The 19,683-nt window shown below is 46.4% G+C and overlaps 1 protein-coding gene across 3 annotated transcripts in view; it reads right to left on the bottom strand.

Moving 5' to 3' along the window:
* The window catches only part of znf385d (zinc finger protein 385D), a 57,834-nt gene that overhangs the window by 4,347 nt on the left and 33,804 nt on the right, over nt 1–19,683 (bottom strand). For all 3 annotated transcript variants that reach the window (XR_010804104.1, XM_066679918.1, XM_066679930.1), the window contains exons 3-5: nt 17,656–17,763; nt 11,970–12,141; nt 127–384 (exon numbers count right to left, since the gene is read on the bottom strand). Coding sequence is in view for 2 of the 3 variants with exons in the window: in XM_066679918.1 (XP_066536015.1) it covers nt 127–384; nt 11,970–12,141; nt 17,656–17,763 (538 nt within the window). In the remaining variant the exon portion in view is untranslated. The remainder of the gene's footprint in view (nt 1–126; nt 385–11,969; nt 12,142–17,655; nt 17,764–19,683) is intronic.

Here is a 19,683-nt window from a genome sequence, read left to right as displayed (position 1 = left end):
CTTAAAGGAACAGGCGCTGAAAGTAGCCACTCTGAACAGGGCTGTTTACACAGGGGGAGAACACTGCTGTTCAGGTAAATGTTGCACGACTTAACGACCCTCAGAGCGAAAGTCCAGAGTTCTCACCGCTGTTGTGCGCCTCCAACTGCGACGGCGAGTTAACGGCCACCTTGCAGAGGGAGCAGTAGAGTAGGCGCAGGGCTTTCTCTTCCTCTGTCTCAGTCTTCCCCGCCTCTGTTTCGGTCTCAGGATCTGGTTCTGTCTCCTGCTCTGGAGGCTGTGGGTCTCCCTCCCCATCCCCCACCACCTCTGAGGTAGACTGAGCCTCCGTGGGGACAGAGCTAGAGCTGGACTCCACTGGAGACCCAGGGACTGGACTGCCTTCTGGAGAGGGACAGAGAAAGATCTGTATTAACAGAATACACAGAATGGCCAAATATTTATGGACACCTTGTCTCTTTTTGTTGCAGTAACAGCGTCTACTGTTTGGCGGTCCTAAAACTAGCTGCTGGAACACTGCTGTGAGGTTTTGATGGCATCTACATAAAACTATGTGAGACATCATGAGCGGCTTTATACCTCTCTAGCCAACACTAGGATTTGATTAGCATGAGGGCCTCTGAGTCATTCAGCTGCTTCAGAGAGTCCTATTTCAGCTCATGCTTTTTTATGTAAACAAGAGCAAAGAGAAAATAGGCAAGCCTACTTTTGCCGGACCACCATTAGCCACATAGCAATTGTCACAGAGGTGTTTCTGGTATTTCAAAAACAGGAAATGCCCAGAATACATACCCTTGTCATTGAAAGGTCTGGAGAAGCTTTGGTGCTTCATATCAATGTCTTCGTTTACATGTGGCATCAGTGTTTTTCTTGTTCATTTTATTTAATAATAAATACTAGGTGATCTACCACCAAAGAACAAAGAAGACCAAGAACATTTTGTTGATTTTAAGAATTACAGTGACTTATTTATTCAGTGTAACAGGTTAGAGTAAAACACGTGATGTTTAAGGAGGCTGTGCGAAGCTCTATGGAGTTTTATAAACACACTAATGCCACAAAATGTCTCCCCACCACAAAAACACACACTCTCACATGAAATAAATTCAACAGACCTCCTCTCTGTGAGATATAATACTGTGTAAATATTGCAGAGTTGCGAGCCGCCCTGCTGAGTTTGTGAACAGCAGGGAAATTTAACGCAAAGTCAAACACAGCCCCAGAAACACACACAAACAGACCGTGTTCCTGTCTTATTTGCTTTTATTTATTTATATGTAATTTTATAAATTACCTCGTCCAACTCCACTGGGTAATAATGATGTGTGTGAGGCTCTGAGCTCTTTCTTGAGTTACTGAACTTTGACAAACCCATGGACAAAGCCACAGTTTGCGCTGAAGAACCTACCATTCTTTGGTTCCAGTTGGGAACTAATTTTTCTGGTTCATGAATCTGTTTGTCTGTGATGCGTCAAACTCTTCCAAATTTTGTTCACGAACTGAAACAGTTCTCTCGTTGGTGCAAATGCACTATGTGAAATATGGCTGAACTAACAGCAGAATGTGAAATAATGTTTCTACTCGCGCATGCGCATTTCAAACAGTAAGCGAAAATGCCTGTTTAGGCAGTTACATGGATGCTATTTTCCTATAGACATTTAAAAATGGTTCAGAAAATAACTGCCTATACCTGGCTGTAATTTTACACTAAATTCTAATCAGCATATTCACTGTGTGTGTCTACCACCCTAGTGATGGCCCCCTACTTCTACTTCTAGCTCTTTCTCTTCAAAAGTAAAGCCGGAGCAGACTCCAGAACTCTGTTCTCACAGTACTGACAGCTCTGACATTCGCTCTGACAGCCTGAAAGCATCCTAACGTCGGATCAGCTAACAGTTAGACATGAAGCTGTGCTTAGACCACTGTAGTCAGACACGCTGGCTATGGCAGCTTTCTTCGAGTCCCCATCAAATGAGGCCAGCGGTCAATCAACGTCATTCAGTTCTTGCTAACCTTTAACACATATTGACTATTTTTGTGAAGAGGGACGCGGTAAACACAGTGATTCCCTTTGAGACTTGTAAATCTGCTAAAAAAACATTGAAACCCTACAAGCTTGTGAGAGAACACTGCATGGTTCAGTTGTGTTAACTAACAGATGTTCACATTGGCTAGCATTGCACTGAGTGATGGGCCAAAAAAAGAGGCCTTCCTACCCACACAGAAAGAGCCATGTTTGGACACAGATGATGGTGGACCTCTGGGGAGCAAGGGCCAACATGGGAACACTATTTGCTTTAGATTTTAAGTATGAAACACTTCACGCATCTCTATTAGAACCTAATACACATGCAAGGTACTGCTCAATCGAAAATAGCACTTGTTCATTGCATGGTACCTACTCTACTCGACTCTACTCACGTTTTGGTCCCCGGTTGGTTTTCCACTAGCACACGGGCTTTGGAAACCACAAAAATGGCAGCAGTAATGTTAAGCATTCACTGTGTATTCACATCTTCTTGTTGTTTGGGACTGAACACAGCTCCGTCATCAGTTCAGACAGATCAGTAGAGTTTGTTCCTTCCTTGTTGCAGCGTCAAGCTCTCGCTGGATTCTTTCGTCGGCCACCGATCCAAGGAGCGTTTGAACCTCTTCAAAAGACCACGGCGTAATTTTACGAGCTGCCGTTGTGAGTCGGATAAAAAAAACGTGATCTCTGCTGCAGCTGGAGATTTAACAGATGGAGAGTTGGTGCTGGTCGTCTGCATTTTATTGTTATTGAAGCCAGTCAGTGCTTTTAGTGACTACCCAGCTCGCTTGGCACTATGAGAGAGCAGGTACTTAAAAAGAACCCGGTTCCAGGGACTAGGACCAAATGTACCTAATGATAAAGCCATGAAGTAGAAAAGTGCCAAAAGACTGTGTCAGGCGTGTCTATGGCATTACCCACCCGAGGGAATCATTTGCCTAGCCACTGAAAACACCTAAATGCTTGACCAAATGCATAAATTATATTCCATTTGTTGTCACTCACCCCTGCAATCCTCCTCCAACTCTTGTTTACATTAACCTAGCTATAAATAGCATACCTTTTGTTGTTACCCACCAAAATAGTTCAAATGCCCACCCAAAGGTGACATTGTACTTGTTTCAATGAGGCCCGCAAGTTTATAGCCCCACCAGTCTTGCTAGCCACCTCTGCACTAAACTAAAGCAGAGAATAACTATCCGATATGAAGATGCTGCCGTCAGGCTTCTGTATAACCTAATGCAGCAGAAGGCAAAATTCATAATAGCGAATAAGATAAACTGCCTTTGGTTCCTTCGCCCAAAATGAGGTGGAGCGCGGTGATCAATGTCTCATGAGCTTCAGACGTAACACAGAGGCAGCATCCACTCTCTTCATCACAGCTCCAGGGACTCAATCGATATTGAATTATGTCCTTCTATTTCAGTGAGCTATGAAGTGGCTCTCTTATTTATCTCTCAGTTCTGCCGCTAGTGCTGCAGGGATGATCTTTAAGCTGAAAGAAAACACACAAAGGAAGAAGCATAGCCGCCACTGCCAAGTATCAAGCAGGATACAAAAGACCTGAATATGGAAAGGAGGTTTGAAGTGAGCCAGTGTCCAGTGCATAGCCAAGCACACAGCATTGAAGCCAGCCCCAGGGGATACGTTTACTGAGCTGTGGGCTGTGAGGGACACTGGAGCAGTAAATGGCGCTATTACTCTCCCACTACACACCACATCATTGACTCTAAGTGGCCCACGCACCACCGAGCACTGGGCTTTGGGCTTTCGGGTTCCCAGTGGCCACCACATGGTCATTCCAGCCTGTAGGAGGGGGTCATTGAAGAGGTCAAGAAAATCGCAGCAAACAAAACCAGACAATACAGCCAGGAAGTTGAATACCTTCCTCATGGTCACCATCTTGGAACCAGTAGGATAATGAGCTATCAGCTAAAATTGCTTTCTCTTATCTGAGAAAGCTATTTTTTTGGAGATACACGTTTTTCTATGTGACAATATATTTTTTAAAAAGTCAAGCTTTCCCAAAACTCCAGTCGAGAAATCTTTGATATCCGGCTGTCAGAAGACTCAGCAAATGCCCAGTTTTCGTCAGTGGGTTCAGATTGAGAGCAAGACCTTAGTCTGAAGGAGCTGACAGAGCTCTTTCAGCAACATCAGGGGAAACGCCAATCAAATTGAACACACATGCCAACACTGCTGCCTCAGCAGAGACAGACCTCCGGCCCATTATTATTAAGCTTGCTGTTGACGGACGTGTGCTGGAGGCATATTTCTAAATTTCACTTTTGGACAGGGTGTGCCTCAGGGCTCTGTGCTCGCCCCCCTTCTCTTTGTTCAAATGAGCTTGTATCTCAGGATAAGTTAACACTCCCACTTCTTATCGTTACCTGTAGTTTCATTAGGGACAATAACCAGGAAAATAGAAGGCTGATATCGACAGGAGGAGGAACCAGTGGTCACTTAGATTACTGGCCTTGACTGATAACTGTTTTGGATTTGCAGATCTTGCAGACCCAAGTTTGTAGGTCAGTCAAAGTCTCTAACTTTTTGGGGAGACCTTGGTTACTTTCTGAACTGAAGGTTCAATGCTGTCTATGTTCAGAAACTTCTTTTCTCTAGAAAGGAAAAGAAATAGAATCCTGGTGTCCGTTGTTGAATGTTATGGACATGGAGTAATCTATAAGCTGTTCATCTACACCAAAGGAAGTTGTTATAAGAATAAGTATTTTCTCAGTTTCGTAGATAAGTTGTTGACTTGTTTAACCCTCTGAGGACTATGAACATGCCTGTGCTTTATACAAAAATAGTTTCTCTGCTCATGAACGATGGTGGATCTTCTCAGAGAGATGAAGAGTTTCTAAAACCGTGTTTCAAAGTGCCCTGGTTGAAACAAGATTCGGTCCAGAGAGAGTTGAGTCTGCTCTGAGCGGTTTGATATGAAACACACCGAGATCAAGTGCATGTACAACCAGTTTAAGAAGATCCGCAAGAAATGAGACGATGCCCTCAGACCCCCCGGTATTTGGCCAACTTCTTCCAAAAGCTGATAATGAAGTGTTTCAGTGGAAAATTAACCCACTTTACAGAGGTAACTAATGTAGTGTTAGGAGTATTACCCAGATACAGCGTTCATACTAAATAAGATACGACTTTAATATTAATATTTACAGACTCTTACGTAGTTGGCCCCATACTGAGGTTTGTCCTTTAAAGTAACCACATCTCGATCGTGTCAGAAAGTGCACCGGTCAGTGACCCAGACAGCTGCTTGTGTGGAGCGCCGTCCCAGTTGTCAGCATCCAGCCACAAATCAGTGCAGCCCTAATGGTTTTAGAGAGGAAACAACAACAGTCCATTAACTGACCGAGCCAGGGCAAAACAAACACGCAATTACAGATGTGTGTATGTGTTTGGATATGAGTGTATCTGGCCCGAGATATCTAGTCCTGTGTATGTATGAGAGAGAGAGAGAGAGCTCCTTCCATAAATCAATTATAGCTCCATTTTACATTTGAAAACAAGTCATTAAAAGCTGCTTTGCGGGCCGTTTTGATTCTCTGTCAGCGGCTAATCCATACCCTCAGGTACACTGACCTGAGAGAGAGAGAGAGAGGGAAAACAAACTCAGTCCCCCCTCATTAATGTCCATAATGACGGTGATCAATCTCCTGGTCATCCACAGTATCCACACATGAGGGAAATGACGGCGCTAAAAGACAGAGTGAGAGAGAAAGCGAGACCCAGGCGGTCTCCAATCGACCTCCATACTTTTCTACAAAGGCAAAGAGCAGAACTAGTCCAAAAACATCTTCCAAGTTCGGTCAAGGTCCAGTCGAATACGTTTATGATACACACTTTGTGTCCAAAACTTACTGCTCACCGTTCACTGCCTTCAAGGCACAATGAATGTAATTGGTTACCAGCCAAAAGGGTTCATTTGTTCGTTTACACGTGGCAGATATTTTCAGATTTTCAGCTCCACTTAGACCCCTGTGTTTGCCTGCTGTGACTGCCAGAGAAATAAATATGCATATAATTTTATTTCCACACATTTTAGTCGTCTATTCACCTATTATCGTGTGTTTTTGTACTGCGGGAGGAAACTGAAGCAGCCGGAGGACACCCACGCAGACACAGGGAGAACACCTACACAGACAGTGACCAGAGGCAGGAATTGAACCCACAACCCCAGCACCTGTGGGGCCACGGTGCCACCCCAAACAAACAACCTGACCGGCTTAATACAGTGAAGATATTACCGTATTTACTGGATTAGCTGCATCTGTCTGAAAAAATAACACTCCATGGTCATTATTATTATTATTCATTCATTGATTCATTATGGCTCCAGTTCAGGGTCGCGGTGGGTCCAGAGCCTACCTGGAATCATTGGGCGCAAGGCAGGAATACACCCTGGAGGGGGTCCTTCACAGGGCAACACACACACTCACACACTCTCACACCTACGGACACTTTTGAGTCGCCAATCCACCTACCAACGTGTGTTTTTGGACTGTGTGAGGAAACCGGTGCACCCGGAGGAAACCCACGCAGACACAGGGAGAACACACCACACTCCTCACAGACAGTCACCCAGAGGAAACCCACGCAGACACAGGGAGAACACACCACACTCCTCACAGACAGTCACCCGGAGGAAACCCACGCAGACACAGGGAGAACACACCACACTCCTCACAGACAGTCACCCGGAGGAAACCTACGCAGACACAGAGAGAACACACCACACTCCTCACAGACAGTCACCTGGAGCGGGAATCGAACCCACAACCTCCAGGTCCCTGGAGCTGTGTGACTGCGACACTCCCTGCTGTGCCACCGTGCCGCCCATTATTATTATTCTCGTTAGTTTATCAACATTTGGCCTGGGACTGAGGTTTTGACCTCGTCTCTTTAAGATATACTCGCTCTCTCTCTCAGTCCAGCCCTCTGAACTAAACTCCCTGCCAATCTCTTCCCTTTAATTAGAGTGGGCAGCATTAAAAATCCCGCTCCAAACCCTTCCACCCTTGTTAGGCTGCGGAGTAATCAGACCATTCCCACGAGTTCTGATTACATTTTCTCCATGATGCTGGATTAAGAGTTTTAATTAAAATGATTAGGGCTCATTATATGCCTCTGTGACTTGAGAAATCAGTCCCTCGGGGTCCTGTTTCCCTTTCACACTTTTCCCCTTTGCTGCTAATCAAGCCCCATCCCCTCGCTCCCACCCAGTCCGTAAATATCCCACACAAAAGCAGCATGGGACAATAGGAGGCCAAAGGTGAGGAGGCTCTGACTGACCCTGCGCACTGTGCACTACACACACACACACATCTTTTACACATTCAAATGAGAATACTATGTGTTTAGACATTTAGAAAATCATTCAATCACTCATTCATTCATTCGTCTTCTGTAATTGGTTCATTCTGATCATTGGTTCATTGGTCCAGAAGCAAGGCAGGAACACACTATATGTTTGGAAAAGGTATAAAGCTTACCCCCCCACACACCCCAAATCATCTCTAGTGATGGAGCTGGTTTCACAAACTCACCCATTCACTCACACACTCACCCTGTGGACTGTTTTACACATTCACCCTGTTACATTCATCCAGTCACTTACACACACATACACACACACACACACCTGTGGAAAGTTTCACACACTCACCCAGTCACTCACTCACACTCACACCTGTGGACAGTTTCACACACTCACTCACACCTGTGTACAGTTTCACACACTCACCCTGTCACTCACTCACACCTGTGGACAGTTTCACACACTCACCCAGTCACTTACACACACACCTGTGGACAGTTTCACACACTCACCCAGTCACTCACACACACACCTGTGGACAGTTTCACACACTCACCCAGTCACTCACCCGTAGACAGTTTCACACACTCACCCAGTCACTCACTCACACTCACACCTGTAGACAGTTTCACACACTCACCCAGTCACTCACCCCCTCACACCTGTGGACAGTTTCACACACTCACCCAGTCACTCACTCACACTCACACCTGTGGACAGTTTCACACACTCACCCAGTCACTCACCCACTCACACCTGTGGACAGTTTCACACACTCACCCAGTCACTTACACACACACCTGTGGACAGTTTCACACACTCACCCAGTCACTCACTCACACTCACACCTGTGGACAGTTTCACACACTCACCCAGTCACTCACTCACACTCACACCTGTGGACAGTTTCACACACTCACCCAGTCACTCACTCACACTCACACCTGTGGACAGTTTCACACACTCACCCAGTCACTTACACACACACCTGTGGACAGTTTCACACACTCACCCTGTCACTGCCACACTGGACTGTTTGGACAGAACGCTTTATGTGCCTGTGTTGGTTCATCGTTTGGACATTACAAAGTACACTACACTATTACATTATTTATCCTGTTCCTTTGCCAATGTGAACATCATGAACACTACCACTAGTGTCTAGTGCTCTACAGAGAAGTGGATTGAGACGCAGCCTGCAGCTGTTTCTCAGAGAAGTGTCTGGAGGAAAGTTCTTTGCCTTTTGCCTTTGTGGGTGAAAAGTGGATTTAATTTGTGGTAGCATCATCAGCCAAGCTGTAATATGTGTGTGTTTGTGTGTTCATGTGTGTGTGTGTGTGTGTGTCCATGTGTGTGTGTGTGTGTAAGGGTTTTTTCCAGCTCAGTGCTTGGTGAATGGCTGTGTGGCCGAGGCTGGGGAGAGATGTCAGTTTGGCTGCTGCTGATGACTGAACAAGCTGAAAGTCCTACTTTCTCTCTCTCTCTCTCTCTCTCTCTCTCTCTCTCTCTCTCTCTCTCTCCATTGTACAGCTGTCAGGAGCTGGCATGCCTCCCCTGACAATCTGCTCTTTAATAGCTAATATCAGGGTACATTTCCTGCGGCACTGGAGTGGAACTGAGAGATGGTGGCTGGGCTATAGGCATCTCTTTCGCTCACACACACACACACATACACACACCCCTGAACCCACTGACAGACGGCTGCTGAGTCATCTTCTAATCTAAGGCAAGAATCTTTCTGTCCTCTGTCCATCTTGGTGGAACAGCACGGCATGCAAGTGCTCACACACACACACACACACACACACACACACCCACACACACACACACACACACACACACACAGAATAGCAAGCTCTTTGTTTGTAAACATCCTCCACACATACACACTTCCATTCTGCTCACACATTCTCTGGTCACACACCAGAGTGTTTGGAGTGTTTGTATTTCTATCTTTGCAGGACAGTGCCCTCACTTTCACCAAAGCCGACCCAAACCCAGCTTTGATAATGTCCAGAGTAATCCCAGAACCTGAAGCCGGAGCGATGCGGGTCTGAGAGGGTCGGGTTTCAGCTCGGCACTGAAAGAAACCCGCTGTGATTCCCAGATTATGGATAATGTGTGAATGGTACGCGTTCAACACCAAAGCCTGCCTGTCAGATACATATAACAGACCCTCCAGAAGGCCAAGCCTCTCCCCTGTCTCCCTCTCTGTCTCTGTCTCACCTCCCCCTGCTGACCTCTGTTTTCCGCTCCAGCTGCTGATACGGTGCCAAATAAACTCCAGTTAATGCTCCTTTGCTCTGCCTCCGCTTATCTACTTGACATCTCTGCTCATTAATATTCATTAGCGAATGGCATTTTGACAAACACACACTCACACGTGCAGCTAACGCCAGGCCGGAGAGAGAGAGAGAGGGAGAGAGAGAGAGAGAGAGAGGGAGGGTCAAATGAGTTCCAGCTCTATACTGTCTGAACACCAGAAGGTACCTCAGGACCTCTATAGTGACCCCTTTGTTTTAGGGAGAGAGCAAAATGAGAAGAAAAGTGAAGAGTGGAGAGGTGAGAGAGAAGATGAGACCAAGAAGAGAAAAGAGCTACAGAAAGACTGTATTAAAGAGAAAAATGGAAGAAAATTGAAGAGAAGAGAAGAGAAGACAAGAGAAGAGAAGAGAGAAGACTGGACCAAATAGAGAAAAAAGAGTGATACAGAGAGAGAGAGAGAGAGAGAGAGAGAGAGAGAGACAGACAGAGAGAGAGAGAGGGAATTGAAGACAAAAAGAGAGCCAGAGAGAAGAGATGAGAAAAGACAGAGAGAGAAGAATGGAAGAAAGGAGGAGAGAAGGCACGACCAAAAAGAGAAGATAGAGATACAGAGATACACACAGAGAGAGAGAGAGAGAGAGACAGACAGAGAGAGGGTCAAATGAGTTCCAGCTCTATACTCTCTGACCACCAGAAGGAGAGTGAAATGAGAAGAGAAGCAAAGAGTAGAGAGGTGAGAGAGAAGGTGAGACCAAAAAGAGAAATAAGAGAGGTACAGAAAGAGAGTATTTCAGAGAAAAAGAGAGAGCCAAATAGAAGAGAAGAGAAAAATGGAAGAGAAGAGAAGAGAAGAGAAGAGAAGAGAAGACGGGACCAAATAGAGAAAAAAGAGTGATACAGAGAGAGAGAGAGAAAGAGAGTGAGAGAGAGAGACAGCGAGAGAGAGAGAGTGAGAGAGAGAGAGAGAATTTATGAAAAAAGAGAGAGCCAAAGAGATGAACTGGATGTTTGGCTGTTGGACTGCCCACACATGTAGAGGAACTTGGGTCAGATCAGGCATCTGCTCCAGGTTTTTGCAGTTATCTCCTTCCCTAGTTGGGCTGGGGGCTCCCTCTGAGGCCACAGGGCTGTGTTCCTTCAGCTGCGCTCCAGCTCTGACCAGCGGGATGTTGTTAGAGAAATTCAGGGGTAATTTAAGAGTCTGGGGTCTGGGGTTGGATTTCACCCAGAGATTTCAGGGTTACACCTGACCCATAAAAAAAAGCCATCAAATTGTTGCAGGTGCTTGGAGCAGAAATAGATGTTCGCGGAGAGCCAGACAGACCCTCTTAAGCCTGGGAGGGCGTTTATGAAAAGGGAAAGAGAAGAAAAGAAGAAGGGGAAAAGAGCACGGTAAATTATGACTCCGTGGCAGGGTCCAAACATGTGTTGGGTGAGGCCAATTCCAGAAAGTGCTTACGCACGCAAGGGGAGCTTAGCCTGATCCAGTGGGGCAAGGCTCCATCTCCCAAATCTCTGATAAGTCCGGACGTGGAGACACCGTCGGGCCGTTCTGGTTTAACGTGGACTAGAGACATTCTGGATCTATCAAGGGCCAGGCAGTAACAAACACACTCTGGTGAGGACACTAGTCCCATACTCACCCAGTCACTCACAACTGTGGACAATTTCAAACTCACCAAGTCACTCACTCTTACAGACCTTTGGATGATTCCACACACACCTGGACAATTGCACACCAACCCAGTCAAACACACACTGTACCTTGGACCTGGGTTTGCTGGTCAGTTGAGGTCAGTGAAGTCCCTCTCCTCATACGGGCACCATGTTGTTGTTTATTAGGCCAAAAGAGGTAGCACTACAAGAGCAAGCTTTTACACAGTGACCTTCTCTGGTAATGAACATCAGAGGCATTAATGCGAGAAGCAGCTCGGCCTGTCACACAAATTATTCCTGTGATGCTGAATTTAAGAGCATTTCCTGTTTCTGAAAAGCTCCTGGTACGAGAAGAAAGAGAAAATCCTCACAGTCGGAGGAAGGCAGTGCATACTAAGAGGGGAGGCTTCAAACCGAGTAGGTTTTCAAAGCACCTTTCCCAAGTTTTAATGGCGATGTGATGTTTTGTGCAGTGGAAAACATCTACCGGAAAAGTGTGAGAGGTCTTCTAGACTGTGCAGGTATTTGCTGGTGGTCCCTAGTGGTTTCCACTGAATATCTACCAAATAGACAATGTCCCATTTAATCAGACGCATGTGCGTTATAAACCAAAAGTCCATGACCTCTTTATACACCTCCAAAGAAACAAGTCAAAGGGCAGAGCAAACAACCGGCGGCCACTCTTACCTTTCCAGTCTGTGCCGTTCTGCAGTGGAGCCAAGGGAGAGGGGCTCTTGCAGGGCTCTTTGTTGGTGTTCTCCCTGGTCATCGCTGAGCTTTTCTGCTTGCATTTGGGGGTGTCCAGGGATTTGAGCTTCTTGGCATGCTTGGTGCCTTTGTAGTGGGCCACTGCCTGGCTCTGTGGAAGCGTGAGATTTGGGGCCAAGCCGCAGAGAAAGAGACAGAAAGGAAGGGATAGGTGTCAGTCAGAAGCAACGCTCAGCTAATTTTCTGCTAGCACAATCTCATTCCTAGCATCCTATATACAGTGTGTCTACCAGAATGGTCATTTTCTGACAGTGGGCATCAGTCACAGGCTCATGGGATCAAGGGGGGATTGACAAAAATGGACAAAAGTACAGCTTAGTACCTATGCAGCTTGATATACACACATTTGAGCAGCTAAAAGAGGTCGGTTTAGCTTGCAGCTTTCTTAGCTTTGTAAAGCAGATGTCAGTTTGCCATAGGGTCTAAAAAGAACCTAACTATAAACCAGTGAGACCTCCTTAAGCATGGCCACCTGCAGGAGATGTAGAAGCATCGAAATAAGCTTTTTTTTCAGCCTTTCAACTGAGAAGGGCATAGATGCAGTCGCAATAAAGATCGCAAACTTGCTGACGACACCACTATCTCACCTCACCTTCTAAACTTTGCTCAGTAAGTAGTCCTCTGTTTGGCTGTAGTCGATTAATTTCAGAAGGCATACCTACGCACAATCTGGACTGTGCTTATGCTCATATGTCAGGTCTTTCTGCTCGGAGGGAGGTCTTCCTTGTTGAGGGCTGGACCTGCATTTCTGGACAAGCTGCTTTGGGGATAATGTTGTCAGCTAGCTCTACGCCGAATGAGCGTGAATTGATCAGGACATCAGTTGGGGTCCTGAATCTGTGAACTTGGAGTCACGGTTGAAAACGTGGCTCGATTGTGCCTCGCGGGACTCCATCCGAGCAAGCGCTGCCCATCTGCTCCAGAAGAGAGCGAGAGAGGGAGGTCTAAACCTCTCGGGAAGGCTTCTCACATCAGATCAGGTCTTGTGGGTAATTTCCGAGTGCGGCCAAGTCCGCCTGCGATTCACTTTTACCAGCTTTGGTGCTTGTAAATCCTGCCCTGAATTGTCAAGATGATTTACGGGTAATTGACGGCTGCGCTTTGAGCAAATGTTGGAAACGAAAGGGACGAATGGGGATTCGTCAGGGGAGAGAGCTCTCGTCCTTACTGCCGGAGGATATTACCTTTTTTTTTTATGACAGCAACCTTGGCATAAATATGCCGAGTTTGTTGCCCGTCTACCCCAGGCCCATTAATAATGCAGGGGCATAGTCAAAGGAGCCTAACACACCCGAACTCACCTTCAAAGCAGGTTTATTATGACTCACTCGGACAGGGCCGTATGCGGGGACTTTCAGTTGTCCTTGTTTACCTCGGCGCTCTTCCCTGGCCGGCAGTCTGACATTGCCTGAAGACAGTCAGGAGGCAACAGAATGCCATTCGGAATACATAAGGCACCCGTCATCTCTCCGACAAGCCGAGGCAAGGCATGTGAACGGCACGCCACCTCGCTGACTGACACAGGGAGCGACATAGACTCACACAAACCACACACACATATCTCACCTCCTCTCCTTGTTTCCCTGCTGACATCCCCCTGCTAAACCCCACACTCGCGCCTTTAAATCTTCTTACCGCAGCTTTCATACATGCATTCTCACAGATTTCACAGGTCTCTACACCGGCCGGGTTTGGTACGCCCCTGGTTTCCGAGCTCGCTGTTTACTCACGATAGCAAGGTAAGCCTCCCTTCTCAAACTTAAGCCCTGAACCGTGTGTTTTCCTCGCTCCACGACCCCTCACACAACCTCGACTCCAGAACGATGAGCTGGAGCCATGGAGAGGGAACAGGAGACACGAAACTCTGCACAGCAAGTGGGTTTCCAGGCCTGTATTTCTAGGATAAGTTACTTAATGACACCCAGTTTCAAAAGCAGGGGTCACAGCATGCGGTGAGGTGCGCGTCAAAAGTTTGGGGACACCAAGACGCTATTCAAGCTGAGCTGGAAAACCCGGTCTGTTAAATGCTAATTATTGAAAGACATTAGAAAACACCATATGCCATCAATACCAAGTGCTCCTGACAAGAACGCATCGAGTTTGACAGACCCAAACATCGCAAAGGTAAGTACAGTTCCTGCAGACATATGACAAGCCATGTATCTCAAATCAAGTGGGACCACCCTCAAAAGTGATTGTCGTTAAAGTGCTTACTGCGCCTTTAATGCCACGATTCTCTCTGCCACAGGCTCACGGAGCAAAACACAACTGTAAGAAGCTGAAGTGTGAAATTAATCTCTCTGTGAAGGCAATAATCTCGCGCGGCTACGGAAAAGGCTTTGAAATATTGTATTTATAGAGACGGAAGCTAGAGCCGGCGCAGACAGTAATGAAACAGATTTATTTGGTTTGGGTTTGTAAGTGGCGTGTCATTAGAGGGGCGTACTGTCACGGAAACGCAGCTAACGTCAAGATTAATGTGATGTTATATGCCTTCCTCAAAGCGTTGGAGTTCTAGAGAGAGAGAGAGAGAGAGAGAGATTAAAAGACAACAGGTTAACAGTGTGGGAGAGAGGTGACAGAGAGAAGGAGGAGAAAGGGAAAGAGAGAGAGGATGGAGAGATAGACAGTGGGAGAGGGAGAAAAACTGAGAGATAGATGAGAAACAGAAAGAGGGCAGGGAGAGAGAGAGAGAAAGGTGACAGTAAAAGAGAGAGAAGCGAGAGAGATCTGATGCAGATGGATGTTTTGTGTCATCTCCATTGTAATCAATCTTTCATTAAAGGGCCGATACGGAAGAATTGTCCTCTGCGATGCTCTGGCGGTGACAGTGCCGTGATTGAACCCAAGTGGATGGAGAGAGATCCCTCTTCAGAGGAGTCTTTAACGAAGACGGGCACCTGCTACGGGACTCGGTTAAATAACACTATCAGTCAATCAGACAGGCAAATTAGCGCGGGGTCCCTGAAGCGGAGCGCTTAGCAGCTAAGAGGAGGCTCACTTTAACCCCTTGAGGTCTGGTGGAGAACTGCGTAAGGACGTGGCAGTTCCGGGGAAAGCTACAACTGACTGTAATCATTAGCAGTGAAACGGTGTGTGATAATTAACTAGAGGAAAGGGATAAGAGATGCGAGTGTGTTGGGTTCCCGGCCTGTTTTGATGTAAATGAATCGGAATCTAATCAAACGAGAAGATGTTAATACATACAATGTTTTCCATGGAAGTACAGTCTCCTCTCACACCAGCACAGACCCCTACAGGAGACGAAGACTAAACCCAGGACCCCGAGACCATGGAGCGACATGGCAGAGCCACCAGAATCCCGAAATAACCCAGGAACCAGATTCCTTCCCAGAATTGTCCCTGAAGTGAAACACTCAAACGGCTGTTTAATTTTTGAGGAACGTGACAGATATAAAAGCACCCTGGGTCCCTCTCTGAAGCGATGAGGAGGAGGAGGAGGAGGAGGACGGCTTTCGTGGTGGTGCTGCTGTGATGTGAATGTAAAAATCTCCCACAGGAATCTCTCCTCACACAGAGAGCTGTGGAGAAAACGACAGGAAAACAGCGGCAGCTCTGACGGATGACTCCAACATCCGCTGATTATCCCCCGATAGAGAGAAGGACAAGATGTAATAAGTCTGACGTAGAGTCAGGACAGATCTCCGTCCTAATGGAGCCACGCCGAGAAGATGGTGATTTTTAATATGATGTTCTTCGGATTAAAGACCTCAGGTGAAACAATATCGCAGCGGGAGACGTTCTCATGAATTAAAAATGGCAGTGAATGGGCTGTGGCTGTGTAAAGTTTTGAATCGCTGCCACAGTGTGGATTTATTTGCAGTCGACATGGCCGCCTCTGCTCCAATACCTTCTTCAACTAGGCGCTGACGGTAATTAGTTTTAGAGTACGTATGAAAATAGAGTCGCTACCATGTCGTAACTCTCCCCAGGAAACAAAGACACCCCTAGCTCTTCCACTCGCTGACCCCTACACTGGAACCTCCTCCCTTGTACAGCATAAGGGTTTCCAATAAAATGGCCAGTGGCTGCTTTACAAAGAAGGGGATATCACCTAACTTCCACGAAGAGTCAGAAAAGTCATGGCTGGATGATTTGGGGAGAGGAGAACACCAACCCTTTAATTATGTTATATTACTATGTTACAAATAAGTTATAAAGCATTTTTGTGTGGTGTATTAATATGCTACGTTCAACATAATAATCACCATCTTTAAATCGTAACTCACATGTACTTTTGGATACCACATTATACCCAAAAACAGAACAAATCAATCTCATGCTGTTGGAACTCATAAGGAACACAGCGAACAATACATTCTTCTCACTTGCTGTTTTGAAACTCAAAATATTTACATTTTGAGTTATATTTTGTGGAATAATATGAAAATTGTCATTTTTAACACTAAGCAACATTCATTGTCTGTAACCCTTATCCAGTTCAGGGTCGCGGTGGGTCCAGAGCCTACCCAGAATCAGAGGGCGTAATGCGGGAACACACCCTGGAGGGGGCGCCAGTCCTTCACAGGGCAACACACTCACACTTACGGACACTTTTGAGGAGCCAATCCACCTACCAACGTGTGTTTTTGGAGCGTGGGAGGAAACCAGAGCACCCGGAGGAAACCCACGCGGACACAGGGAGAACACACCACACTCCACACAGACAGTCACCCAGAGGAAACCCACGCAGACACAGGGAGAACACACCACACTCCTCACAGACAGTCACCCGGAGGAAACCCACGCAGACACAGAGAGAACACACCACACTCCTCACAGACAGTCACCCGGAGGAAACCCACGCAGACACAGGGAGAACACACCACACTCCTCACAGACAGTCACCCGGAGGAAACCCACGCAGACACAGGGAGAACACACCACACTCCTCACAGACAGTCACCCGGAGGAAACCCACACAGACACAGAGAGAACACACCACACTCCTTACAGACAGTCACCCGGAGGAAACCCACACAGACACACAGAGAACACACCACACTCCTCACAGACAGTCACCCGGAGGAAACCCACGCAGACACAGGGAGAACACACCACACTCCTCACAGACTGTCACCCGGAGGAAACCCACGCAGACACAGGGAGAACACACCACACTCCTCACAGACAGTCACCCGGAGCGGGACTCGAACCCACAACCTCTAGGACCCTGGAGCTGTGTGATTGCGACACTCCCTGCTGCGCCACCGTGACGGCGATAGTAAGCAACAGTTACCATAAAATGACAAAAATAAAGAAAGTAAGAAATGTTTTCATTTTTATTACAATCACACCTCACACAAAAAACGCTTCAAAACGTATTTGTACCAAGTATGTAACTGATGCTCTGTATCTTTACGCTGATGGAAGGTGAGGGATACTGAAGCAGTCATCTACTACAAATTGACCCCAAAACCCTCCGACCCGTGACACACGTATAACAGAAACCAATGAGCAGCCGCAGGTGTGAGTAGCTACAAGTTGTCCTTTAAAGCTAAGATGAATGACCCACAAGGCTTCCTCAGGCTGTATGTGGACAGGTGTGGGGTCATGTGCGAGGAAGCGTCTCTGTGTTTCTCACCTGTGAATTAAAGCGCAGCTGGCACACGTTGCAGGAGGCGTGTTTCTTTTTAGCAGAAGTGGCGACGCCAAATGTGTGATGTAGAACAGCTTTCTGAACTGGGTCCATCTGCAGGAGAGAGGGAGGGGGAAGAGGGAAGAAAGAGAGAGAATTAGAGAGGGAGAAAGAGAGGGGGCAGTCTAATTAACATCACAGCGGCAGATAGTTCTCCAGCCGAGAGATAAAACAGAGCTGGAGGCCTTCCTGAAAAAGACAGAAGATGCGTCCAGGTTGTGGTGTGTTACAGAGGCGTCTGGATAGAATTAGGACTCCACAATCCTGCTTTTCTTCTCGCTCTCTCTCTCTCTCTCTCTCTCTCTCTCTCTCACACACACACACACACACACACACACACACACACACACAAACACACACACAAACACTACAATCACCAAGCCATGGCGTATGAGCTGTGGTTGTCATGGTGAACCCAAATCCAAATTATACACCTTGGGAAAGGTCTATTCAATCTGCAGGTGCGTGCAGGCACACACACACACACACACACACACACTCTAACACAGCTTGAGTATAGCATTATACACACACCAAATAATGTTACTCAAGAAATAATTAGATCTAAAGCCATCTTATATATTATAATTAATGGACCAAAGAAATAGTGCTTATAGATCAGCTATAGAGTTAATACACTTCCTTAATAGTGTGAACAGAGTAGAAATATTTATGATTTAAAAAATGTGTGCAATTATTTGTTAGTGTACAACGTACAACGAAATGTGGCGTACGCATTTAACGCATTTGTGACATTTGGGGTTCAGTGCCTTACTCAAGGGCACCTCAGCCATGGATGTTCCTGCCTGTAAACTGGACACTGCTACTGTAGGGGGAGCCAAGGAGCACACATATCAACTCTTACTTACTGTTCCTTTAACAAACAGTGTAATTATACTGATACAGTAGCCCTGTGAAGTAGGGGTTTCTATTAAAATGGATGGATGTTCAAGGTCGGTGTTTCCAGCCAGGGGAACTACTAGGTGGACTGTTCCAATGAAGTGACAAGTGCAGGTATATATACACGTTCCTACAGAAAGCGACAGATTCCATTGCCTGAGTACAGCCCGTTCATTTGCTATCGCATCTCGTCCAGAGTGAGTCTGCACCTGGACGCTCAGCGAGAGCTGCTGAGTTTAATGGAAAACTGAAATGTGCTGCTGCGGCCTGTTTACGGTGATAAAGTTCCACAGAGTGAGACGGAATGAGACTCCTGTGCTCATTTCCCACACTGCTGCTCGCTTCTCTTTCACTCTGGGACCAGCTCATTCACCCGGACTCTTACACTCTGCCTTCTCCCAGATGTCTGTCCGTGTCTGTCTCTTTCTCTGTTCATGGGGGTTACTGTGGGTCGTTGCAGTAACTCATCCACAAAAACAAAATGGTTATATTTGGTTGAGAATGAAAGGTGAAATGATGTCTACAAAAGAGTGTGTAAAATTGTTTGAAATGTGGTTTCGGGCTGATTTTAGGCCAAACCAGACGGCCCAAGCAGAGTCAAAATTTCAGCTTCTATTTAAGGGCTTAATGGACCAACCAGATTTAGCCCAAAAAAATTATGTAGTAATAAATAAATATATAAATATATAGATGAATGTCACGAATCACGGGGCGGACTGACAGAGGCGGACGCACTTGATAAAACACAAATACTTTAATCAAAACAAAGAAACGACTCGACAAGAACAGGAAGCAAAACGAAACGACTTGACTGGGAATGACAAAGACTTGACTCGGAGTAGGAAAGAACCAAAACAACATGACTTTGAAAACAAAACGACTGGACTAGGAGAGGGAAAGAGACAACACGAAAGGACTCGGAACATAGCAAAAACACGACATGACTGGGGAACAAACCATACAAAACAATACAAACAACACGACATGACTAGGAATGGTAACGACACGACTTGGAATAGGTAACAAACAATACAAAATGAACGACAACAGGAAGTGAGTGAAGGGGACTTAAAT

Source organism: Hoplias malabaricus, chromosome 1, assembly GCF_029633855.1.
Source record: "Hoplias malabaricus isolate fHopMal1 chromosome 1, fHopMal1.hap1, whole genome shotgun sequence".
Taxonomy (NCBI): Eukaryota; Metazoa; Chordata; class Actinopteri; order Characiformes; family Erythrinidae; genus Hoplias; species Hoplias malabaricus.
The sequence above is the reverse complement of the archived record's forward strand: the minus strand, read 5'-3'. Positions and strand labels throughout refer to the sequence as shown.